The sequence below is a fragment of the Cheilinus undulatus genome, linkage group 18, assembly GCF_018320785.1.
Source record: "Cheilinus undulatus linkage group 18, ASM1832078v1, whole genome shotgun sequence".
In the NCBI taxonomy this organism is placed as follows: Eukaryota; Metazoa; Chordata; class Actinopteri; order Labriformes; family Labridae; genus Cheilinus; species Cheilinus undulatus.
In genome coordinates, this window is record NC_054882.1 from 31,334,891 (window position 1) to 31,361,507 (window position 26,617).

A 26,617-nucleotide genomic window follows, 5' to 3' on the forward strand; every position below is an offset into this window, starting at 1 on the left:
TCTTTATTTGTGCATTTCTCAAAAGTCTTTTTTAAATTTCTAAAGCTGTCCAGACAGTCCTAAATCCTTTATCCTGTTTACTTCCGGTATTTTACGTGCACTGATGAAGAACACTTATTTGAACCATTTTGTAGGTTTGATGCTCTTGTTGGGCTTCTCCTGAATTCAACTGGCGCACACCTAAATGCGTTTGTTGTGGTTGTTCAACCAGCAGTGGAGCTGCCCATGGGAACACGTATACTGTGTAACTATGAGTGTCTAAATGTACAAAAAAATCTAACTTTTGATAGAATTGTTAGTGTTTTTTGTGTCTCCGTCTAACGTTCTGTAACTCAGATATACGTAAGTTAGGCTAATACTTACTAGAGTAAGAGTTCACCCAGCTCACAGTAGCCTGCGCAAAAGACCGTTCAACTTGCTTTCAAAATAAAAGCTTCATAGGCCAGAGTACAGTACAGTACTCAAGTAAAAGTACTGTTACTTAACAGTAGTAATTACTCAAGTAGAAATAAAGGTACCCATAAAAATCAAAAATCAAAAGTTTCATTTTTTAAATATGACCAAATATTCCATCTATTCTTTACGACTTAATTCATTAAAATAGTATGCATTAATCATCATTGGACTTATTGACAAACGACTCATTGCAGCTGTAGTTCAGTGTGCCCCTCTCTGCATGGGCCTTTTAGATCCTTAGTTCTCAACTGGTGGGTGTGGACCCAAAAGTGGGTCGGGAGGCAAGTTCCAGTGGGTCACAAAAGTCTGCCTGGGGAGAAAAGAAATCTGTGGCCACAAGCTCCAAGATGTACTTTTATTTTGAAGGAGGTGTCTCCATCTCTTTATTCTTGCACATCTTTTGCCCATTATTTCATTTGATTATGGCTGAAAAAAATAATTTGGGCCATGGTGGCGGGTACCGGTTGAAAACCACTGTTCAAAAATGACTTCATAATGCACAACAGCACATTATTTTGCCATGAATCCTTTAATGGCCATTATCATTTAAAATATACCGTGAAAATACTCAACATAAAAAAAGAACTAGACAGTTTTTAAAACAGTTGTGTAGATCAGCCTTGATTAGTTCAATGTATGAAACTGAATGGTATACACAGCTCAGAATTATAGACATGCAACACATTGTTACAACATATAAACTTGAAGAACAGCCAATGTCTTAACAAAAAAACACAACTCAACAATAACCCTGTGCCCAAAGTTTTGCATGTCATTGCACAGACATGCAATCAAAAGCACAAGACACAATAATAAGCATTGATCTATGTTTAACAATTATATCTCTTGGATGATTTTTCTCAGAGAAAATCATTTTTATAGATCTTTTATAATCCCACTGTACATGTAAATACCAGCAGATTGTAACCTAAATTTAAGCCAAACAAGCAAGTACCATGACAAGATGATTTTTTTAAATTCTGTGAATAAAGTAGGATTTCTTACTTAAGTTAATAAGTTAATTCCATCTACCCAAATAAGAAAAACTGATAAACAACTCAAAGAAGAGACAGCAAGCTACATGTAGCCTGCAACAAGCTGATCTATTCAAATCAATAATATGATAATGACAAGAAGGAAAAGAACAGATCAAGAGATGTAGTTTGGGTTACAGAGAATCGGCTTGTGACAAAAACATGTGAATGATGTTGCTGCGTGTATCATAAGGCCATATATCTAGAATTGGAAGTACATCCAAAGTGAAAGGTGCTCTGAGAATGAAGGCCAAAATACCTATTTGCTTTTGAAGATTCACTTTCATAAGAAAGTCAGGGCGACTCAAAATGTTACAGCAATTTATCATCAACTGAAAAACTATCTTCCCAGTATTTCATCTCTGAAAGGAGTCATGCAGCACCTACAGTTAGGTTTTTTGCTGCTGCTGCAAGTCTTTGCCAGACTAACATACTTAAAGAATATACATATTGAATTTAATGAAGCGAAAAAGGAGAACAGCCATGTAACTACAATGGAGCCTTTCACATTCTTTCCACTGTGTCTTTAAGGTCAGAATAATTACAACCTTGTTCTTTTATAGTGTTTCTCTCTCTCTCTGAGCCAGAGGTTTCTTGTGAAATAAGCACGGCCTGAGCCATTACCTTTGCTAGTAGCTATCTCCACTAAGCTGACAGTAACAGTCGATGCTAGGCCTTCCAGTCATTGTTGTTGTTTTTTTTAACAGGTTCATCTTAACTGTCCAAACCTGGCCGAAAAATATTCTATTGAAAATTATGACTTGGTGACAAGTGTGGACAGAGAGTTTAAACACATTAGACCTGGTTCACTAGAAGAGAACTGGCATTAATGGCACGAGTTTCTGCTGCAGCGGCTCTCAGTCCCAGTTCTCCCAGTCTTCATCCAGCTATTGGAATAGCAAAAGAGGGTTGATAAATTTATGTAATTTTTCATGTTTTAATTTAACATAACACTGAAGTGATTATGCAAACTTACCTCCTCAGATGCTCCTACTTTGGAGAGTGCCAGTTGGACTTCTTCCTCTGTCATGTCAAGGTCAAAGTCTTTCTCCCAGTCCTCACTCACATCTGTGCTTGACCCTGCAGGGGAACAGGACATTGTAAAGTATGTATTCCCCTTAGTTTGACTGTAGTGCTTCTACGAAGCAAATCTAATTGAAAACTTATTACCAAAATTTGAAATTTATCTCTTTAATTTTACTGTCAACTGAAAATTGTTAGGTCTCCATACCTTTCTTGCCATTGTTAGAGGGTGTAGATTTTCCACTATCAGAGTTTAGCTCAAACACTCTCAGGTCCTGTGGCCCATCTTCCTTTGTTACTTCTGGTTTCGGGATGGAGGCAGGAGTCCTTGGGGATGCCTCATCAACATTAACCTCTGGCAGGGTTCCAGCCTCCTCTCGAACATCAAGAGGTAAGTCCCTCTTTCCAGGCTTCTGCTTTTCTTGCGTCTTGACTTCAAAATCTTCCAAGCTAGCTTCTGTCAGTTTCTTGGCCAGATCCACAGCAACGGGCTCTGGTCGCATGTCGACTTGTGTTGGCTGGCTGACGCTGTCGCTGCTAACTGAGAGGGTGACTTCATGCTCTTCGCAGGGAGACAGGATGGCGCTATGCAGACTTGTTTCAGGAGAAGTTGTCGAGGTCAGGGACAGGTCGGTTGAGTTGTTGTCCAGCTTAGTTGTTAAGGTAGGTTGGGATGATGGAGTTGCACTGGGAAAGTCATCTGACAGAAAGAGATGAACATCAGAGTGGCGGGGTAAGCCACAGGTTTTAAAAACTATTTATCAACTATACAGTTAGGTCTAGAAGTATTTATAAAGTAGGGCTGTCAATCTTTATCTAAAGTCCCAATCAAATTTCATTTCTTATTGTTTGCAGATTTCAAATAATATTTAAATATTTATGCACATATATTGTTATTTTAATCAATATGTATGTACGTATAAAACATTCAGTTGCCAGTGCCTTAATCACCATGTAGTTATACATTCGTCCACTAGAGAACCTTCCAACAATACTTTATAGACTGCAATGAAGAAATAATGAGTGGTTCAAACACAGCCAGCTGCATCCGAGGTCTTTCACTGGTATAACAATGTTACAAAGGGTTAGGAATTAAATGTCAAACAAAAATAAAATATATTGTGCTGTTTACGGCAGTAATAACATGAAAGACATTAGAAAACTGAAAAATGTTCAAACAGTATTGGTAATAGTTTGTCCCTACATGTTGTCAGCCAAAAACACGAAGTCATCCACGTTTTATAGATCAAGAGCAGAGTGTGCTTTGTTAACTGTAATATCAGCCATGGAGAAAACTCTCCAACCTGACAGAGGTACCCGGGGGATGCACAGGTAACAGCATGTCAGCTGGGAGGGGATACTTGAACGGGGACAACACTTGAATGCTGACAACAGTAACCTGCTATCGTGGGCAGCGCAGGTTCACTCTGTATATGACTCTCGGGGATGCATCCTGCCGGTGCTACCCTGTTGTTGTGCCTCCTCCCTCCTCGAATAATGACTTTAGCTTTTGAGTATTAATGAGTTTTTAAATATTAGAATTATATTCAATGCCCGAAATTCATTCCAACAACACTATTGGACAGTGACACATTTCTAGCATTTTGCTTCCATTTACCACCACAATGGATCTGGAATAAAATAGTGAAGGTGTGACTGAAGTGTGGACTTTCAACTTCAATTTAAGGGGCTTAACAAAAAAAAAAAAAATCCAAAATCTGGAGCCCATTGACATCACCGAATTCAGAGTGTCCTCCCTGGAGAGGCTTTTACTGCAGCTGCCCTCAGTTGCTGCTGGATTGTGGGTCTTTCTGCCTCAGTTTTCAGTAACCGAAAAGCACGCAGCGTTGTCTGAATGGGAGACATCATCTTGCTTCTTCTATCAGCAGTCACACCATCAGTAAACACCAGTGAGCCTGTTCCAATTGCAGGTATACCTGCCCATGGTAGATTTTTTTCTATGGCCTACTTCACTTGCATTGATTCTTTTTAACATCTCTTTATTCTCTTTTTTAGAAAGAGAAAAACAAAGTATACAAGACGTGAAATGACACAATCCTTAAGGAATTCTTCATCAGTCCAAGCCTCACTTGATAAACCATTACTGTCAAGAAATCTATTAAAAAATTCCAAAACTTGCCAAGTTTGTAACTTGTAAAATAATTGATTTTTTCAAGCGCAAGAAAAAAGGTTGTTCCTTTCAACCACAGAGACACACCACGTTATTTCTCATTTCCATAACCGAGCAATACATCTTTTAGCCTGCAAGAAAAGTACATTAAGCAGTGACTTTAAATTTTCTGAAACTACAAATTCATCTGGGTAGATATTAAGAATGCATAGTTTGGGGTAAAAGGGACCACTTTACCAATAATTTTGCTGCATAATTTTCAAACACTTTTCCAAAAACTAATAAATATTAATGGATGTCCCTACATGCAATGAAACAGAGACCCCTTCTGGTCACCACATTTACTGCACGTATCAGGAATATTTGGGTTAAATTGGTGTAGTCTTGCTGGAGTAATGTATTGTCTACTAAGCCATTTATATTGCAGTAATTTGGATTCAATATTAACTGTTTGAGTTTGAACTAAAGAACATGCCTCTGACCATTCCTCCAATGTTATGTCCACCTGTAAATCCTCCCCCGCCCGTAAAATGTTACCTGATGCTTCGTTGCAGCTGCACACAAACATATCATACAGTCGAGACACCTGACCCTTAGCCTCCAGATTTTCTAAACTTTTGTTCTCTAAAGAAGAGGGGGGTAGGGTCCAAACTATGCTTTTTTGTCTGGACAGTAAAAACCTTCTGAGCTGAAGGGATTTGAAAAAATGTTTACTAAGAATTTGGTATACTTGCATTGTTTCTTGGACTTTATGTTGATAGATTTGGTCAAACAGCAACCAAATGTCTATTCAACTTGAAATCATCTCCAGACCTTTATCTGCTTTATTTGTCTTTAAGTCAGGAGGGAAGAGACCACACCTGGTCATGAAACGGTTCATCAGTGGATTGTCCAAATTATTTTGAGCTCCTTATAATGGAGGTATTCTGAAACATCTTTAATTCCTAAATAGTAAATGCCATATTTTTATAACAGCCCTGAATTAAAAGTGAAAGTCTACAATTCAGCCACACCATCACTGCTTTTTCCCAAAACCACTGTGGTAAAGAGAAGCAAAATAATAAACACCGTGTTGCTGTCCAAATACTCACAGACTTGACTGCATACAAAATTAAAGATAGCTTGCCAGCTTACCTTCTTCCTCCTCCTCCCAGCCCAACGTCTCTGCATATGCAGTCTGTTCTGCTCTCTGTTTTAAAGCCAATCTTCTTGCCTCCTCCTAAAAAGAGTGCCAGATTTATTTTCTTTTTTGCAGTACTGCAATATCTAAATGTAGGTATCCTTAAAATTTTAAAGAAAGTAAACAACATAAAACAAGTGTGCTGCATTATTTTTTCCTGAGTTACAATAACAAAGGCAGCAAAAACACTGCCTACTAATTTATTGCAAACATGGATATTGCCTCAGCGTTTGAGATACATGCAAGACCTCTCCATCCTGTCAGGGTTTCTTCTGCTTCTTCTCTCTACTACATGGCTACTTACTAAACAGACAAAAAATCTGTAACTAAATATTTTTCTCAAAATCAATTCATCAATTCAAATTCTTTTCATTTTATGCCACAAAGCCCTATACTTTCTATGGTTCAAACCGATCCACAGTAGTGTTTACCTCTGTCAGCTTCTTCAAATAAGACCACTTAGCTGTTACAACTCACTCAAAAGTTAATGTAACAGAAGACAGTGAGGTAAAACATGATCATCTTTACAACTAATTATTTTTTTCTTCTTTAAACTATTAAAGTTGTTTTACCTTATGCTTTCCAATAACATGTGAAAAGCCACTGTGAATGTTGTGTTACATTTAGCACTTCTTTGAGCATCTTCTTAACCTGTGTTAATCTGTATTTAATCTGTCATTGTCATTATCCAAAGTTTTCTTCATCTCTTCTTTCTCTTTTAAGCGTCAATGCCAGTGGACTCAGACATAACAATAAAAGCCAGCTGACATTGTGTATATAAGATTTTTTCCTGTAGATTAAACTGAGGTTAAATCAGAGCTGTGTCAAAGGAAATGTGTGTTACAGAAATCTGTTACACATCAACAATAGACTATAGAACACTGTACCTGACAAATCAGAATCAGTTATTCAACTGCTGTTATAAGGAAAGTCCCTGTGAATACTTTATTGTTGTATTTTTTAAAGTATATATTTAGGATTGAGTACTGTTTGTGAAATTGAAAATGATTTGAGGTGGGCTGTAAAAACATTTTTCTTTCTTTTGGCTACATCCCTGTGCACAAAACAAAGCAGGAATGCTGCCATGGTGTGGTGGAACTTTATAACTGAAAAGAGCAGGAGGCAAACTTTCATTTCAACAATGGGAATGTAATGTTTCAGTACTATTATGCAACACAAAAACCACCTTAGACCTCACCAGATTTCTCCACCTATCTTACTGAGTCAAAAAGCAAAATGTACCCGTCAGCTTAATAGACATAGAGCCAGTTGAAAATATTGTATATATCAAATGATTGCATGTATGAACCTAATTAAATTAACTCCTAGAATCCCTGTTGTTTTTATATAAAGGTGTTAATATCCTGTTACACATAACAAGTGCAAATTTGTCAGGTGATGTTGCAGTGACCAAACCTTATGCATGAATTCAGTTTTTCCTGGTAAACACGTGTCCTGTGAACTCTACATTTCAAGCATTGCACAAGAATTAAAAATAATTATTGTGTCCTGAAGTTAACAATTCATGGTAGCTCTTAAATTAGCCACTAGGTGGCCCCAATGAAAATGGTCTGAGATAATGGCAAAGACTTCTTGATGATATTCTGCAGTTTAAAGTTGATAATATAAGAAGGAATATTACCTGATCAAGCTGGAAGACTTTGTAGAAATATCTCTGCCAGAATTCAGAATGGGCTACAGCTGCTGGCACCTGTTATTACAAAAAAAACAAACTGCCCTCATTTAGTTGAATATTTTAGTCTCGAAAGCAAGTTAATTTGCACAAGAGTCAAATTAATATGATATAAACTCAAAACAAAACTGGGGGCTACTTTCTATAGGATTAGGTCTTGACAAGTAGTAACACGTACCATTTTGGTGTAGAGGGCTCGTATGGAGGGACTGCTGACCAGGAGTTCTGAGATTTCTCCCTTTTTTTCTTCCAAACTAAAGTTGGAAAGCCAGTTTTCAAACTTCTCTGGAGGACCTGCAAAAACAACTCCTCATTAAAATACTCTCATATATGTAAAAACTAAAATTAAATATTGGTTTGGTACAGATATCAAACACATCTGTTTCTGATTATTCTGCATTGACACAGAAATTCAATTATTACTAAAAGTAAAACCCTTGCAATGAATGCTAAAAATATTTTTTTCAAATGTGCATAGAGTATGAAAATCTAAACTCAAAGGTTATTGCAAATATAATTAATGCCACATTAACATTCTGGTGGAGGCATTGCTTTACCTCACCACGCAAACTTACCATCAGGTTCATTGCAGTATGTAGCAGGGTCGGCTTGCAAACTGTAGAGACGTGCCTGCAGGAAAAAGAAATCCTCAGTTGAGGCTTTTATTGATGCACTTAGCTACAAATAAAGTAAGAAAAGGTCCTGCCCACCTTAGAGCTGTCATAGACTTCTGTAGTTCCTGCTGGCGTTGCCACCAATGTGATCACATCACAGTCGATGGTTTTATCCGGGGATGGAGCAAGCGTGTCTGATATTACCCCTAAGAAACTAGAGAGGCTCTTCTTAACCTTTTCTGTGGTTTCAGAGGAACTTTCCACCTAGAGAGCAGTATAAACAGACAGATGAGACTAGGATTTTACACTGATAATCTTTTAACGTATGAATATGAGCATATGACATGGATTATGTGATTCAAACCTGCATGTGATTACATATAGAATAAAAGGTAAAGATGTATTAGATGGTATTAGAATAAAAGGTTAAGATGTTAACCTACCGCAAGCTTGTTTCTGACAGCAGTGGCTGTAGCCACAATGGAGCAGGTTGTGTCATGTTGCACTACAGTTGAGAACTCTGTGAGGTCTCGCTTAATGAATTCTAAGGCCTCAGATGACTGTAATAAAGAGCAAATGAATCAGATTCAAAATACGGCTTCAACTCAATCAACTTTATCATAAATGCTTCTTATACAGGTAAGACTTTTACAAAGTTGTCACAGATACACACTGAAAGAAGAGAAATTAAATGCAGCTTACACCAGAAATATATACATTTCTTTAACAATATGCAGTACATAATGTGATTTTGCCCAAAAAACTATTTCTCATAAACATGAGATATTCTGCAAATTGATTAGCAGTAACTGCATAGACCAGGAGCCAGCAATTGTATCTAGCCGCAAGATTATTGTCATAGTAGCGTTAATTTCTTTATCTATATATTTGAAAACAACAACACAATGTAAATAAGTACAAACACAAATGTTAGCTGCACTGCCGTCAATACCTTGTGCTGAAAAAGACACAGATTTGGCACGAAAGTCACCACCAGAATTCCCTTTTCTTTAACCCTTCATCAACAAAATGTGCAAGACACTGCATATTTTAAACTTTACAATCATCCTGTCATCTGATAATACAATATAAAACTAAAGCCTTAGTACTTTTATAATATGACAACTAGCTGTGCAGAGATAAGGATGTAAATTAATGAAAACACTCTGTGTGAAAGGCTTGTTGTGTTATGCCAACACTAAAGATGCTTCTGGGGATGCTTTGTCCAGTTTCTGTTGAGCTATGTAGCTTTAACTTCAACTTTACTGTCCATTAAGGGAAATCTGCTTTGCACCATCACACAAATTCAGAAAAACAAAATATATATATATATACATTTAAGGAAACTGAAGGCAAAACCATCATTACTATACATCTTCAGACATCTGTAGTGAATATAAAGTGTATCATGTGTTCACTTTTTAAATTCAGATGTAAAATGTCTAGAGTTATGAACACATTTTTAATCATGTAAGATTTAGCCTTGGCAATCTAAATCTCCTGTCAGAGGTCAGGAGCTCAAACTCAGCATGAAGAGGATGATCAGGACATTGTACGATATCTGAGCCTTAGATTTTATTCTCTTGTAAAAAGTTAGAGACAAATCAGGTTTTTCAATACCAATACTTCTACTGTCAACCTTAACAATGTGTGTTAACCTCTTTTTCCTAACAAGAGGCTATCAAACCAGGAGATAATGGCAATGGTCAGGGGAGATTCAAAACAACACAGCACACTCCAAACCTGCAGTTGCAGCTGTGTTTTGATTTCATAGCTTAACAACTTTAGGGTGTGCTGCCTTGCACCAGAGTTTGCTGTAAGTGCTTAAATTTTGCATTTCTGCGGCTCTGTCTGGAGTGAAAAGGTGCTAAGCTATCCTCCGCCATCTTACTTACATTCCTTGCATACAGCTACAACTTCAACACAGGAAAGACACACTGGGTTCACATTCATGAATGCATGTAAGATGAGCAAATACTTTTTCTTCTTCTTGTACTTTCTTGTTTAGAGCTTTTTATGAGCATTTTCCTTGCTAGCGTGATTTTTTTTCTCAAGTCACTCTGCAAATGATTTAACAGCATAGCTACACATAAACAATATTAAGGCTAGTAAGGGAGGAGGGGCTAGCACTAATACAATTCAATAATAGAGATAACGTTTATCAAAAACAATCAAATTCAGAATAGAAATAAATGTGTACACTATTTTTTGACATTATAAAAGGAAGAATAAAACAGGTTATTAAGAATATTTCATTTCCCACATATGCAGTAATAAATAGAGTGCAAACTCCAGAAAATCATCAAACCTGTGTTTTAATTCAATCTTTTGTTTCTGGCTGTCATATTTTACCATAGAGTAATGAAACTGAATGAGGATTTACAAAAAGATTCTGGTACAAACTGTCGCAAATTGCAGTTTCATTCTTTTAATAAATCAACTTCAAAATGGACCTTTGATTATTTTATGACACATAGTCCAGTGATTTATGGAAAATGTTAGCCTGGGGCCAAACTGATTTGCTAGACTTAGACTATCAGCTCATGCTCACATATAGCCAGGAGAATTTGAACTCAAGAATGCTGGGCAGCCAGTTATTTGTCCTTTGTTTTTATTTATCTTTTATTTTTAAAAGAAAAATGGTCAAGTCATAACACCATTAACGACTGCAACAGATTGTGTTGTGTGCTGTTGGGAGGATCTCAGATTGGCTTTCCTTGTGATTTTGCGTTACCTTGTCTTTGACAGCCTGGAAGCTCTGCTGAAGCCAGCCTCCCCACCAGCTTTCTCTACAATAGTTCAGATATTGAAATGAGTCAGTTACTAATCAGCTGGGAATACATGAATATATATACACAGTACCACATATTAAGTACATTGATCCCGTCTAAACCCATAAAACAAATAGTCTCTTCGGCTAAACTTAAAACTTCCTGACTCCACTCTGTCTGTGTATCTCCACCTACATTAGAAAAAGCCTAGCAAGCTTAAATGTCAGCTGATGTTAGCTTTCAGCGCACGTTGTGCTAATTTGTTGAAACTACGAGTGCGACTGCTGAACGCAGCTGCGGGTGCCAGCTGTTTATAAAGCTGTATAAAAAGCTGTGTATTTGATGAGTTGTTCAAGCCTATGTTCACCACAGCTATCGGGCTAAGCTAACGCTAGCCAGGCTATATTTTGGTAAACAAATGCACTTCCTGAACTAACTCCGTGAGCAGTAAACTGCAGCTTCAAAACAAATAACACCAACTTTAGTGAGACAAAACGCATCGAAAAACACTATATGCGCACAGTGTCGAGACTCTTCGCTTTATAAAGTTATATTTTAAAATAAAAAGTCCATGCGAGTTCACTCTCACCCTTCAGCCATCTTCAGACGATGACATCATCAGTATTTACTGAACTCCGGCCCCTTCTTCTTCTACGGTTTTTATCGGCGCTTTGCACACTATAGAATGGGGCCACCAACAGGAGTGGAGTGAAGCAAGGAAATAATAAAGATACAAAACTGGCTTCAATCGGATGTTATGTTCCTTTTCTCAACGTTTTAAGGCGCAACATTTGTCCTATCTCATGTCTCAATCTTATGCAGGGCGAATAATATTCTAACAGTCGTTTTATGGTTGCAAATGGCCCGACAGAAGAAATGTTTTTTTGTTTCTACACTGTAACTCAGATCCGCAATACAGTGACAATGCACTTAAAAGTACCTGCATCGTTCCCAAATATCATATCCACAAGGCCTGAGTGCTCCAAACCAAGCACGTGCACACAGGTTTTTTTTTTTTTAATATGGTTTTCCTTTGAATCACATAACCTTGAAAATATGTGTTTGAAGCAAGGTTATGCATAGATCTGTGTATTTTTTTCTTTGCTGGATAAATAACTTTGGAAGGCAGGATCAAACAAAATAGGCAATATAAATATTTTTAAAGATTTGTTTTTTGGGCCTTTATTTGGATGGAGGAGGACAATGGATAGACTCAGAAACAGGGGCGAGAGTGGGGGAGAGACATGCGGCAAAGGACCACAGGCTGTATTGATACATGTATTGATATCACTAATAAATCAGAACTGGGAAGGGCCCATTCTCTGGATTTATTGGGGCAGTGACAACAGTGGACCATCCCACTCTGAAGAAGAACCGGATGGCTCACAGAGTGTGGAAAAGGAGGAGGTGGATGACCTTTGTCTAGAGAAGTCTGTAGAGGAGGAGGACGACTCCACGGTTCAGCTGTGGTCCTCTTCATCAGCATCCTCTGCTTCTTCAGATGAGGGACAAACAGAAAGCCAATTTTTTAACACCAGCAGAGGTAAGCTGAGAGTCTGATCACAGATTATAATGTAAAGATTAGTCAAGACCAAATATAGAGAGAATTTTCCATGAAAAGATAACAAAGTCACTGCAGAGATGCTAGTTTTTCATCTGCAATATGCTTCAAATAATTGACTCTTTTGACTATTTTCTTGTGAACAAATGTAAAAATGTATAAAATTGTATGTTTTCCAAAGCTTCACCATTATGTGACTGCTATACCTAACTACTATAATAGGTCAAAAGAGAAAAAACGCAGAAGGAAAGTGGCAAAATTGGAAAGAAGCTGCAAAAATGTGCATTATTAATAGTGGAATGAGGATTAAAGGGGACACATTTTGTCCTTTTAAGACAAGTTTATATTGTTCTCATAGGTCCTCAAAACACGCCTGTAAAGTTTGTTGCTGAAAAAACACTCTAGTATTGGATTTTTGCATGTCTAAAACCCCTCTATTCCAGCCCTGCTCAGAACAAGCCATTTCTGTGTCTGTGGCTTTAAATGTTAATGAGCTGTCTGACTCCACCCCTGACCACACCCCCCTCAGCAAATTGATGCAGAACTCCTGATGTTACAGACACTTTTATCCAAAGTTAAGGGCCTAGCTGGGATTCAAACCATTAATCTCACAGACCAAAGTCAGCAGGATAACCCACTGAGCTATCCAGCATCCCAGCTGGCAGTGGAAAATCAGGAGAGGGACTTTCTTCCAAGCGGGGAGGGCCCAGTATGTCCCCTTAAATCTGCAACAATGCATTAAAAAGGTGAAAAGGAGTTAATAGTAGCAATGAAAGGTTGAATAAATTGCAGTTAGATCACTTCAAAGTCTGTGATTCACCAACATTGAAGTGTCGTATTGGGGATCCAACAAGTCCACCAGGTTACCGATGCAGCAGAGGGAGAGGTTCTCCTGGTATTTCAACTCTGAGGCTGCCGAGCGGTCCTGGACATATTTAGTTGCTACCAACCCTACAAAAGGCCCTTTTTAGGGCCACTGAACTCTATAAAGCGCAGTTTCCAGAAGTGAAAACCCAGGACTTTGAATAATCAACAGACAGACACTTTATCAATCCTGAGGGGATTTCAAGGTATTTAGGAGCTTACAGACATATGACACAAGACATCTCAACATTGACATACACACACCCACACACACATTTATTAACCAAAACAAAATTTACACAAACTTCCACACAGAAGTTGAAAAACCTTACCAAGTGAACAATTATACTTAAGTTTTAGTGGGCACAAGCTCTTGTTAGTACTTTTCTAGTTTATACTGAACATATAGTTTATACATGCACAGTCAGTGTGCATTGATAGTTTGGTTGCAAGATGTGCAAATAGTGCAAGAATGCTTACTAGACATCATCAGAGGTATAAAGTATGAATGTGGGCTGATTTACAAGAGGTAGGATAATTTAAGATAGTTGATGAGTGCAAATCTACATATGAGTATGTAACTCCGTGCCTGTTAGATGGTTATCAGAGTGACTCTGTGACTGTTGAGTGGTCATCAGAGTGACTCTGTGACTGTTGAGTAGTCATCAGGGTGACTCTGTGACTGTTGAGTGGTCATCAGAGTGACTCTGTGACCGTTGAGTGGTCATCAGAGTGACTCTGTGACTGTTGAGTGGTCATCAGAGTGGTCACTGCAACACCCTTCCAAACGTTGGCTGCTTTCTCAACTATCCAGTGCTTCATGAAAAGCAGGTGCTCAAGCCCCCTTTGATGTATATGTGTGCACATGCTTGCTTAGCATTGAATAAGATACTTGATAGGATTTTGTTTATCTCTCACCCTTGTATGATCTGGAATTATAAGTTTTAGTTTTTATTCTACAATGTCTCATTATTTTGTACTTTTTTCCATTGTATAATAATTTTTTTTAAATACATTCATCATACATTGTAAAAAACCATTGTTGAATGAGATGATGAACTGTTGTGTTAAATTTGCTCAATTAATCCAAGTCATGAACACTTTCAAATAAAACTGAACTCTTGAAGCATGTGCAAGTCACTGCTGACATAGGCCCTGGTGAAGACCTGAGTAGGTAACACAAGTTAGCTTTTAAAAATGTGTTTGGCCATGTAAAATAAAGGATTTCAATAGCACAAAAACCTACAGTGTACCCAGTATTACTTTTTAAAAGACAGTTGCCGTTTAAAAAATGTTTTGACAATACATTTTTGGATTAAACCCCTTTGTTCACTCAAGTAACCACCCTTTCACCAGATGAACAAACTGAACATGTATACGTCTCTTAAAAGTGCATACCAAAATAAATGTTAAATAAAAATGACATCTGGATGAGGACACATAACTCAATAGCTGGTAATGTCAATTAACTATTTCAAATGGCTGGGCAGCTGATGGATTAACCCAAAGTCTTTTAAAGTCTACAATAATGAAATATTTGTTGCTGAATTTTGCTAAGAGTTGAAATCAAACTTGATGCCATTATGTAAGTTTTTCCCCCATAATTTAAAAAATTAGAGATGAAACCATTTGTGCAGTAAGAGTTTCTTGCAGGCTTTATTGCATTCTGGATTTTCACAAGGCAAATAGTACAGATAGCACCAAACCCAACGACAAAACGAGCCTGAGCTGCTTCTGCTTCTTAAAGACAGTAGCTGAGTTCCTTCAGCAGCTGCAGGATGATCCTGAGGATGTTTAAAGTTTTGGTCACCAGTACTTTTGTGTTAAGAAAGGCTGAATGCAACAAACCCTATCAGACTTAAACTAATCTGCAAGGCCAGTGACACTGACATTTGAGCCGGACTCCGACGGCATTGTCAGAGAAGATACTGTCCATGGCATCCTGGACCTGGACAATGCCTACAACCAAATATATGACATTCTGATCAAACCATGCCATTGAGAAGCACATTCCTCCAAAATTCACCGCCAGATCTTCAGCTTAAGGAATGTGTTGTTTTTAGTGCAGTAGTGCAGTCACAATAACATATATGCTATGGTTTGTGTGTTCATGATGTAGATACTGCCCCATCAGTCTCTCTCCTCATTTTGTTTTATGTAAGATTTACATTTTTAATTTCAAAACTCATCAATACAAAAAGATCAGAGCACATCAAGAAACATGCTTTTTCATGTTTGCTTCCTTAGCAACCATGATGTATGAGAATAGTACTTCTTCACTGGTGGGTCCCAAAAGTGGGCTGTGGAGCTGTTTTCAGTGGAATGTGAATTTGTCTAAGAGACTTTAAGTGCTTTTGTTCTATTGTTTAATTTTGTGATGGCAAAAAGTAAATAAAATAGATTTGCATAATGTTTTCCCAGAATTATTTCAGAATTTTAATTGTGAATTGACTGAAACTCAGGCAATTTTCTCTGACTTTTAAGGAAATTTAAAGTAATTTTCCCAAAAGGTTCACAGAGTTTTGGTAGAATTTTTTTGGGATGTTTTCTCTGGGGCTTTTGCTAATTATTTTTAGAAATTTCACAGGGAATAAGAGACTTTCAGTTCTTACCCAGAAACATTCAGCAATCTTACCCAGTAACATTTCAGTAATTCTCAAAGGAAGCGGAAATTTGGGAGAATTTTCACATAAGATATTTTGGACTTTATCTTGGATTTTTCTCAGAAAACCTTCAGGAATCCTCTATAATACTTTCCATGATTTTTAAAATTCTTGTATTAAATGTCTCATTTTCCTTAGTCTCTTTGTTCCATCACATTTCTATCTGGGGTACAAATTGCTATTTTTTTTAATCCAAATGATTTACAAATATTAGAAATTTGGGTCCCACATTGTCATTATGATACCTGCGGTGGGTCCAAAGGTGAGACCAGTTGAGAACCACTGTACTAGATCAATTCACTAAATTAATTTGGCCAATCACTGAAGTTATTTCTCCATGTTTATCAATAAAAATGTAAATTAAAGGCTATCCCTCGTTAATATCAAATTATACTGCTAAAACCATGTCTATAATTGTCAACAACAAATGCTATCTTATTTTAAATGATCCTCCACAACTTAACCTCATTGTATTTTCCAGCAAGGCCAGGAACAGTGTTTAAGAAAGTCATAAAAATATATGTTTTATTATTTCAAGCAGCCCTGGACTGTATTTCTTAATAGAAACTCGAAGTACCAAAGCCAGCAAATGCGTTGGATTGGAGTGCTCGAATCCCCAGCTTTATCACTGAAGCAGAGTGTTTTGGGGTTTTCACAAGATTATTATTACATTTTTATGTTTTATGGGACTTAAAAATTAAACAAGCATTATAAGAAGAATAATTAATTGTTTCATTAACTGTTAACTAGATCTTTACAACTAAGAATTGGCTTGTCACACATTAACACCAGTGCTGTGCTTTTAAGTCTGCAGTTTGAGTTTTAGCTGGGTTAGCTGTTTCATGTCCACACTGCTACCACCACACACTATCACCAGCAGGGGGCCCAAGAGAGTAGGCAGCCGCCCTAAAAAAGGGGAAAGACAGAATTTAGAATCTCCAGTCACATAGGCTCAATTTCAGTATCAGTTTAATCATTAGAAATGTGGTACAAACACATGAATAGTAAAATAAACATAGGAAAAAAGGTCAGTGTTACTCCACAAAATTTATTTTCTAACCAGTGTATCACAATGTCCTTTAAAAGGATGTTTATGACAACGAAAAGCTGTTAAAGATGCACCCTTGGCCTCTTAGCTCGTATCTAATTCAACCCTTAATTCATATCACCAGCAACTTCATTGTAAGCAAATGTAAGAATAGCAAGACAGAGTAAGAGAGCCATGGAAATGATGTGCAGGTGCATCTCATAAAATTAGAATATCATGTAAATGTTCATTTTTTTCCGTGATTTATTTTTGAAAGCTAAATTTCCATATTTTCTAGATTCATCTCGAACTACATAAAAAAATTCAAGACTCTTTTTTGTTTTAATCTTTATAGTTACGGCCAACAGCTCACACAAAATCTCCAAATATTAGAATTTTGTGGAAAAGTCCAATTTGCAAAGGAATCCTGAGCCTTTATTCTCTCACTCTGGTTCAGTTCACACAACCACAATCATATGGAAGTCTGCTGACTTGAGAAATCTCCAGATGACAGTCACTGTCATCCTACGCAAGGAGGGTAAGCCACAGAAGGTCGCTGATGAAAAGGCAGACTGTTCTCAGGGAGCTGTATCAAAGCATTTGTGCCAGTGTTTTCAGTTTCCACAGTGATGGTTTGAGGTGCATCTTTTTCTGGACTGCTTTCACTTTTGAATGAAATCACAGGAAAACACCATTTTCAAGGAAAAAGTGAGCTTTTTTATGATATTCAATCTTTTGAGATGCACCTGTATGCACTGTTGTTTGCATAAGGGGCAGGCAAGTGCGTTCCAATATCAGGTCATCAGAGAAGGCATACTGTAAACGAGTAGTATGGATACAAGAGCTAAAGTGCAGTGAAATGGTATCTGAATGCCCAAAATGCGTAGTTAGTGCAAAATGTAAACAGTCTTAGTAATTACCTTCACCCTGTAGTCTTTGAATAAGTCCACTGTAGATGGCTGCCAGTGCTGCTCCACAAGCCATTTCCACCAAAACGCGCTCCTCATCTACAATATGAGCCACAGTAATATAGCATTTTAAAACTGGAATACTCAAGAGCAGTGCTTCTCAAAGTGTGAGCTGGAGGTCATTTACAATAACTAAAAACCATATAAATTGTATTTTCTTAAATCATATTTCAATTTATAATATGATACGTGATTACAGATTTTTATATTCAGCCTCTCAAGTAAAAGACAGACATTTTAGCTCATGCCAACTTTTTATCTATTTTTTTGTCTGATTTATATAACCAGTGTCATGGTTTAACTGGTGTCAGATTAACTGGTGACAATTTGTTTACCATTTTACACGATTCTACAAATTTATCAGTGTCTTTGGAGACATTAATGCTACTAGGACAGAGTTTGCTGGGCCACGAGGAACATTACCAGATAAAATTTGTAATCAAGTGACTTTGCAGATGCCTGATTAAAACAATATACAGTTGAAACCAGAAGTTTATCTACACTATATAAAAAGGCACATAAACTTTTTTTTCTTACCATCTAACATTAAATCAGATTAAACTTTTCCTGTTTTTGGTCAATTAGGATTACCAAAATTATTTCTATTTGCTAAATACCAGAATAATGAGAGAGATCATTTTTTAGACAATTTTTTATTATTTTCTTGAGATTTAGAAGTTTACATACATTTCATTAGTATTTGGTAGCATTGCCTTTAAACTGTATTACTTGGGTCAAACGTTTCGGATATGCTTCCACAAGCTTCTCACAATAGTTTGCAGGAATTTTGGCCCATTCCTCCGGGCAGAACTGGTGTAACTGAGCCAAGTTTGTAGGCCGCCTTGCTCGCACATGCCTTTTCAGCTCTGCCCATAAATTTTCAATGGGATTGAGATCAGGGCTTTGTGATGGCCATTCCAAAACATTGACTTTGTTATCCTTAAGCCACTTTGTAACCAGTTTGGCAGTATGCTTAGGGTCATTGTCCATTTGGAAAACCCATTTGCGCCCAAGCTTTAACTTCCTGGCTGATGTCTTGAGATGTTGCTTCAGTATTTCCACATAATGTTCTTTCCTCATGATGCCATCTGTTTTGTGAAGTGCACCAGTCCCTCCTGCAGCAAAACAACCCCACAACATGATGCTGCCAACCCCATGTTTCACAGTTGGGATGGTGTTCTCAGGCTTGCAAGCTTCCCCCTTTTTTTCTCCAAATGTAACAATGGTCATTATGGCCAAAAAGTTCAATTTTAGTTTGGTCAGACCACAGAACATGTCTCCAAAAATTAAGGTCTTTGTCCCTGTGTGCATTTGCAAACTGTAATCTGGCTTTTTTATGTTTCTTTCGGAGTAATGGCTTCTTCCTGGGAGAGTGGCCTTTCAGCCCATGTCAGTACAGGACTCGTTTGACTGTTGATAATGACACACTCTTACCAGCTTCAGCCAGCATCTTCACAAGGTCTTTTGCTTTTGTTCTTGGGTTGAGATGCACTTTTCAGACCAAAGCACGTTCATCTCTGGGACACAGAACCCGTCTCCTTCCTGAGCGGTATGATGGCTGGACATTCCCATGGTGTTTAAACTTGCGTATAATTGTTTGAACAGTTGAACGTGGTACCTTCAGGCATCTGGAAATTGCACCCACAGATGAACCAGACTTGTGCAAGTCCACAATTCTCTTCCTGATATCTTGGCTGGTTTCTTTTGATTTTCCCATGATGTTACACAAAGAAGCAGTGTGTTTCCGGTGTGCCTTAAAATACATCCACAGGTGGGCCTCTTATTAACTCAAATGTTGTCAATAAACCTATCAGAGGCTTCCAAAGACATGACATCATCATCTGGGCTTTCCCAAATTGTTTAAAGGCATGGTAATCTTAGTATATGTAAACTTCTGACTTTGAAGAAAGTAATACAAATTGTCTAAAAAAAACAGGAAAAGTTTAATCTGATTTAATGTTAGACGGTGAGAAAAAAAAGTTTATGTGCCTTTTTATATAGTGTATGTAAACTTCTGGTTTCAACTGTAAATAGGAGTAGACCATTATTGAACAAATACCTTCTGAGTAATTTTCATCTGAAAGCCAAGCATTTGCATTGAAATTCCCTGTTTATGAAACAAAAATATAATAAACAAAAGATAAATATTCTAGTCTGTCATGGTTGTCCAAGGGTTTTTGGTGGACTCAAGAAGATTTTCAGGTCTCAAATTGGGCCGCAGCATACCAAAGTTTGGGAAAAGCTGCTCTAGAGGCTTACGGTGTCATAAATCACTCACCGAGGAATGTTTCAACTGCCTGCAGAGCCTGCTGGTCAGTCACTAGCTCAGAAATGATTGTTAAGTCACTGCATTGGCTGTATTCAAAAGCCTGCTTGCAAACAGTTCTTGCTCCAAGGCATTTAGCTTCACTGTGGACAGACAGATGAGGATGGAGTGGTTTATTCATTATTTGAAAAAATTATCTTGACTCTTTAAACTACTCACCTGGTGATGTCATCCAGGGTGACCACCCTCCTCGCCTTAACAGCAGCATTGAAACAGTCAGCCCCCACAGTTTCCATGGCAATAATTGGAACATCTGTCCAGCCAACATCCTTGAGGCCCTGGATCACTCCACAGAGAAGGCCTCCTCCACCCACTGACAGAAGCACAGCTCCAGGCTTCACTTCTGGACCAAGAGAATCAACAACCTCTGTGATCATACTGGCATGGCCCTGCCTGGGTTCATGTTTAAAAGGAGAGAGATACAGAAAGAAGTTGTCTGCAAATTATCAACATTGTGGGTATGTTAAATTGTCCATTAAAATTCCATGTCAGGAAAGGGGAAACTTCAGCTATAAAAAAATTTAATACCAGAGTAGAGGGTGATCAAACGGAGGAACATAGGTAAGTTCCTCAGTTTCAGCCAGTCGTAGAGCCTCTGCATTAGAATCATCCCAAACCTAAGAAGAAGTAGACTTTACAGAGCTTTCTCAAGTAACCTCCTGTTTCAATGTGGGCACTTTAAACAACTTAATATATATTTAATAACATTCTTTACCCTGCCAGCAATCTTCACTGTTGCATCCTGATCTTGGAGTTTCTGAACAACCAACTGGGGAGAAGAGGAAGGAATGACAATGGTGGCTGGTACACCCATTTTCCTGGCTACATAGGCTGTAGCCATACCTGCATTACCACCTAAAGGTGCACATATTAAACAAACCAAGTTATCTACCAGTTACAAAATGATTCTGATTGTTCATAAGAAAAATACTTTAAAAATATTGTTACCTGAAGAGCAGACAACTCCTTTGGTCTGTCTGGCAAGCTAAAAAGAAGAGCAAAGGTAGAAATAAGAAGTTGGTTTAACTGCTGTAAACTCAATGATCAATTATCACTGGCCCTGTGCATGCTGTTCACCTGTTTTGACATTTGGCAGCAGCGTTATTTGTTTGAAAATGTGATCACTTTTCCTCAAGCCAATGAAAACAGACAAGGATTGTGTGATGGTAGATGTTTGTATCCTAAAGGGGGTTGTGTTGAACTTCAAAATACACTCTCCCACCTCTTTGAAACATTAAATAGGATAAATCATCCAATTACAGTTATATAAGACACAGTCATAGATTTAGTAGTTAAATTTGCTTTATGGATACCTGTAAGACCCAGTTCCTGGCATACTTTCCTCACTGTGAAGGCATAGAAGATGAACAGTATGTCTGAACTAGGATCCTTACCTGCTGGCAGAGGTGTCCTATTCCACGGAGTTTGAAGGAGCCAGAGGGCTGTGCGTTCTCCATCTTTAAATACACAGTGGTTCCCACTCGTTTAGACATGCTGACACTTTCCAACAATGGTGTGTTTATGTGAAATTGCTTTGCCATGGCGCACAATAGTTTGCTGAAATGGCAAGAAAAAACCTGTTAGATAAGTAAAGATTTAAACATGAAAATAATAACAAATGTTGTCAGCTCTGGTTGGTTGCAGCCCTTTGTGAAATAAAGATGATTTATGTAGCTTGTTTGTAAAATAATGATAATATTGGCCTCCTAGTTGCATGGTTTGGTTTTAAGTGGTGCTCTTTGATTGCAAGCCTTGATGTAGGATATGTTTGAATTTTAAGTTTTGTCCATTTGTATTACGTTGTCAGGTATCTATGCATGCCATTGAGAAAGAATGACTGTAAAATATATGAGTGGAATATATGTCCTTTATTTGACTGAAAGTCATAATTGCAAAGCATTTAGGTGTATTCAGAAATGTTTAAATTGGATCCATTACGACAAGATCGTAGTGGAGTTTTGCGAAGTTTAATTCTTCAGCTCTGATAAAATCTTGTAACTTGCTGAAATGCAGTGAAACAAAATAGAGAGTTCTCTCTATCTTTCTAGAAAAATCCTGCTGTCTCTAGCATGCAGCTGATGCCTGGTGTGCTCTCTGCACTCTGAAGCAGGTCCTTTTGTTGTTACTTCACATTACACCACATTCCTGCGTAGGGCTCCTTCATTTGCATCGGTGCCGTGCATAGGCCCACCTCGTCCTTCTGTGCTGGGGCCGTGAAGCGTGCCCAGGCACAGAATGATTGCACTTACACTGGCCAAACGTACCGGTCTATAGGCTCAAACGGGCCGAGGCATGGTACAGATGGCCTAGTCTGAGTGCATCCTAAATGTCAGTTTTTTTCTGTTTTGGCTTGACAAGCAATGATTTGTATTGCTATAAGGAAATGCATATTGAGGCTATTTCACTGACCAGGAGTGTGTGCTAAACAAGTAGATGTTGGTTTTGTGTCTTGCCAGGTTAACGGTTACAGTTACAGCTTAAGATAACACTTTTACCTGCTCTCAAATGTTCTTACAAGGAGAGGAAACTGGAAAAGGAAATTGCCAGAAGCTTCCTCACCAAAAGTTTTAGTTCTACTGTGTGTTTGGATCATACCATGGACTACTTAATGCTTTACTCCAAAGTGATCCACTATCAGATTGAATGAGGTGAGTGTAAACATGGGTAATATACTTGTGTTTATGGTGAGGGACACATGCACTCACAACGTGCTTCATTATTGTTTAACCAGAGATAAATGTTCGGACCGGTCATTTACAATACACTGAGCACTTACCATCACTATTGTCTCTAAAGGCAAACAAGCAATAGTGTATGCCAATAAGTATTAATGGCAGCATGGAGGTTTTTAGGGGGACTAATAAGGTATGAATAAATAAGACAAGCCCATTCTGTTTTAATTGTTGTGTAGTATTTACCTGTATATTCCTCTTTTTGCTGTAGTTAATTCTGCTAGCATAACATACTTAAGCATTTAAAACAAAATAAACTCAAACTGCAAGTCAAATATAGCTTACAGGGAATCTTTGTCATGGAGAAAGTCAGAAAAAAAACAAAAAAAAAAACAAAGTAACACGAGTAGATAATTCCAAGTCCAAGTGACTCTAAAGAACAGAAGTTAGCAAGCCCACGTATTCAACAAAGTATTCAGAATTAATATATGCTACTAAAGTTCCTTAGGAGATAATATCTTTTCAGGGATTTTTTTAGCACTATAAAGAGTATTATGTTGTTTAAAATCATTTGGAAGCAAGTTCCATTCCTACATTGCTCTGTATATTACTGAGCGCTGAGCTGATGAAGTCTTTGCTTTAGGCAAAATAAAACAACCTCTAACAGCATGCCTGGTAGTGTAATGATGTACATCTGCACTAAAGGAGAGCTTTTCATATAAATTTAAAGGGGTTTTAGTTGTTATGATAATCCGTAAGAAGACCATCAGTGCATATAATAATCTATTTTTAACTTCACACCATGTGAGATTTTCATGCATTTTACTGACATTTGACCAAAACCTGCATGATAGAGCCACACGTGCAGCCTTATTCTGGACCAGCTGCAGTTTCTTAATATTCCTGATGGAAATGCTGGACCAGACTACAGAGCAGTAATCCAGATGAGAAAAAAAAAAAACAAAGAACAAATTAGTTGTTGAACTGTTTTTGGTGAGAAGTACTTTGTACACCTTTTAATATGAGACAAAGTATTTCCCATCCTAGTTTTTGTACCTGCTTGTCCCGGGACAGTTTATGGTCTATAATGACACCTAGAAGTTTGACATCATCTACCTGATTTAATAAAGTCTGATTTATCCTGAGCTCAAGCTTTGGTTTAGAACATAATAAGCAACTGATGATGAGCAGTGCACAGTAACAAAGTAACATAGCCTGCCACCCGCAGCTCTATCATTCATTGGGCTGTGTGAGAACTTGAGTATTGAAACTACATCCCTACACCAAACTAGAACAGGTCATTCTAACTGCTTATGAAAGGTCTGGTCTGGTCAGGAGGCCCTTGAATGCCAACACGGATTTCTCTCAGTGGTAAGCAATTAAAACTGATGCCAGCAGCTGATGCTAATATGTAGAGTAATGGAAAGGGATGGGAATTGATAGATTTTATTAATATTGATGCCGTTATTGATTCTTCTTGGTGATTCAATTCTTTTCCAATTCCACATCAATTTCTTCCTGTGAATTTCCCTTTAGGAAAAAGTAGGCAAAATAGGTTTTCACTGTTAACAACTCCAATTTTACTGAGTCTGTTTCAGATTGCTTGGTGATTTAGCTTTTATATGCAATTATACTTGTCAACAAATATTTTACTGAACACAGTTCCACTAATAATTAATTAACAATGCCAACAAAGCTTACATCCAGGTAGTAGTGTACTGTATCTCATAACCAGATGGGTTTCAAGCAAACAAGACTGATGATTACAGAGTTGTAAAGTAAATGCGCAATATCTAAAATAAATGGACTGTTGCTATGAAAAGGTTTATGGTTTAAGTAAATAGCATATGACATAAAATGAACTACTAGCCTCCTGTAAAGTGTTTTATAGATGTAAATCCTCCCCTCCCAGAAGCCTTGCATTGGTTTGGAAAAAGGGAGAGTTGTTTTCAAGGGTAGGGGGTTAGCCATCAAGAGGTGTTTTTGTGAGTTTCATACAAAGCTTAATTACTGTTAAATTAAAAAATGGTATTTTGTTTGGAACAGGGAAAAAGTAGGGGCCACCTGTCCTCATATTCTGGCAATACAAGAATGGCCCCATGATTGAATAAATCTAATCATTGCATAAGGGTTGCTTTGATTTTATTTGATTGATTTGATTATTAGGGACTGTTTCAATAAAGCCTCCGTCATATTTTGTGAGGGAGTAGAAGTGCTTCACGTCAACAAGTTTGCAATGGACTGCATGAGTGCAGACTGGAAAGCATGCACTCATGCAGAACTACATGAAGTGCATGAATTGACGTTGACAAGTCCACACCAGAGCCTTAACGCACTTATCGATTTCACAATGGGACAGCAATAAGCACTAACACACTTACCGGGAATGCGCTTCGAAGTCAGCTAGTCTGCGAGTATGGAGTTTGAGAATCAGCAAAGGATCTGACGAGAAAGTATACAGCACCGACCCTCCACAGTAGGCTGGTTCTGATTTCGTTCCGTCCACTAAATCGGTCCTTCAAGCGAAACGGTATCGATTGACAGTTGGTTCCGCATGCACCTCACGGGAACGCGCGCCGCTCATTGCGTAACATGCTGTGATTAATCATGATTAACCACAGCATTTCTTTAGTTCTTTAGTTAATTTTTAAACGTTCTTATTATCAAGTGTCTATTCCCAATTTTTTTTTAACTTTATATACAGCCCTTTGAAAGCGCTTTTTACTAAAATTATTTAGTAATTAATTATTATTTAGGTATTATTACTATTATTGTTATTATTATTATTATTATTATCTATAAAATGTATTAAAATTTTAAATACTACCATTTACTTGCATTTTTGTTTGAGATAAATTAATACATCAATGGTGTTTAAATGAAGAAATATTTAACAAACTAGAGTTTTTAATCTTATTTGTGGTTTGTAAATCAGTGTCTTAATTCACTGAGCAATAATATTTATAATATGCAAATGAGCCCAGAAGACAAACATCAGGCACAATATAACTTCTGTAAAGTGAATGATGAGGTGTGCTGTTACCCTGAGGTAGCTGTTGTTGCTGACTGATGTCCAGTGGTCTTTCATCAGTGTAATAAATGTAGCTCGGGCCAGCTGCTCCACTTTAGTTGCCTTTTTAGCTGTCATACCGTTCACGGATTCTTGTGACAGTACAGGTAGGCTACATCTCAAAAAAATAGAATATCATGAAAAAGTTCAATATTTTTTATCACTCATTTCAGAAAGTAAAACCCATATATTAAAGAGACTCATCACGCATAGCTATATTTCAAATATTTCAAGCCTTTATTCCTTGAAATGTTGATGATTGTGGCTTTGAAAAACCCAAATTCAACCCCAAATTCCCCCATCCGCGCAGCAGGACAGCAGGAGGAAGTTGTGGTCAAGCCATATGATTAAATTGCGTTCTTATTTTTTTTAACGCGTTAAGCTTTCTGGATTAATCACGAGCGTTAACACGTTAATAACAGGATAACAGGCATATTAATAGCACAAGGTATAAATGACTTTGACTTGTCTGAGCTGTCTGGGAATTTTTAAAGTGAATTGAGCCATTAAGGAGCTGTGCTGGACTTTTTAAAATCACTGTAACTTATCTAAAATATGCTGAAA

General features: G+C 37.6%; 2 protein-coding genes across 2 annotated transcripts; both read right to left on the bottom strand.

Annotated features, from left to right (window-relative positions):
* Positions 1–966: 966 nt before the first annotated feature.
* bsdc1 (BSD domain containing 1) lies at positions 967–11,542 on the bottom strand. The gene is made up of 11 exons (XM_041812355.1): positions 11,492–11,542; positions 10,866–10,920; positions 8,575–8,691; positions 8,228–8,395; positions 8,093–8,147; positions 7,696–7,811; positions 7,467–7,535; positions 5,779–5,863; positions 2,722–3,213; positions 2,467–2,570; positions 967–2,377 (listed from the first exon to the last, which is right to left on the bottom strand). The coding sequence occupies exons 1-11, from the start codon at positions 11,500–11,502 to the stop codon at positions 2,348–2,350; spliced, it is 1,302 nt and encodes a 433-aa protein (XP_041668289.1). The 5' UTR covers positions 11,503–11,542; the 3' UTR covers positions 967–2,347.
* A 3,447-nt stretch (positions 11,543–14,989) lies between these two features.
* sdsl (serine dehydratase-like) lies at positions 14,990–25,484 on the bottom strand. The gene is made up of 9 exons (XM_041812147.1): positions 25,365–25,484; positions 21,706–21,868; positions 21,260–21,296; positions 21,027–21,166; positions 20,840–20,928; positions 20,471–20,704; positions 20,264–20,394; positions 17,938–18,024; positions 14,990–16,896 (listed from the first exon to the last, which is right to left on the bottom strand). The coding sequence occupies exons 2-9, from the start codon at positions 21,850–21,852 to the stop codon at positions 16,793–16,795; spliced, it is 969 nt and encodes a 322-aa protein (XP_041668081.1). The 5' UTR covers positions 21,853–21,868; positions 25,365–25,484; the 3' UTR covers positions 14,990–16,792.
* Between the last annotated feature and the right edge of the window lie 1,133 nt (positions 25,485–26,617).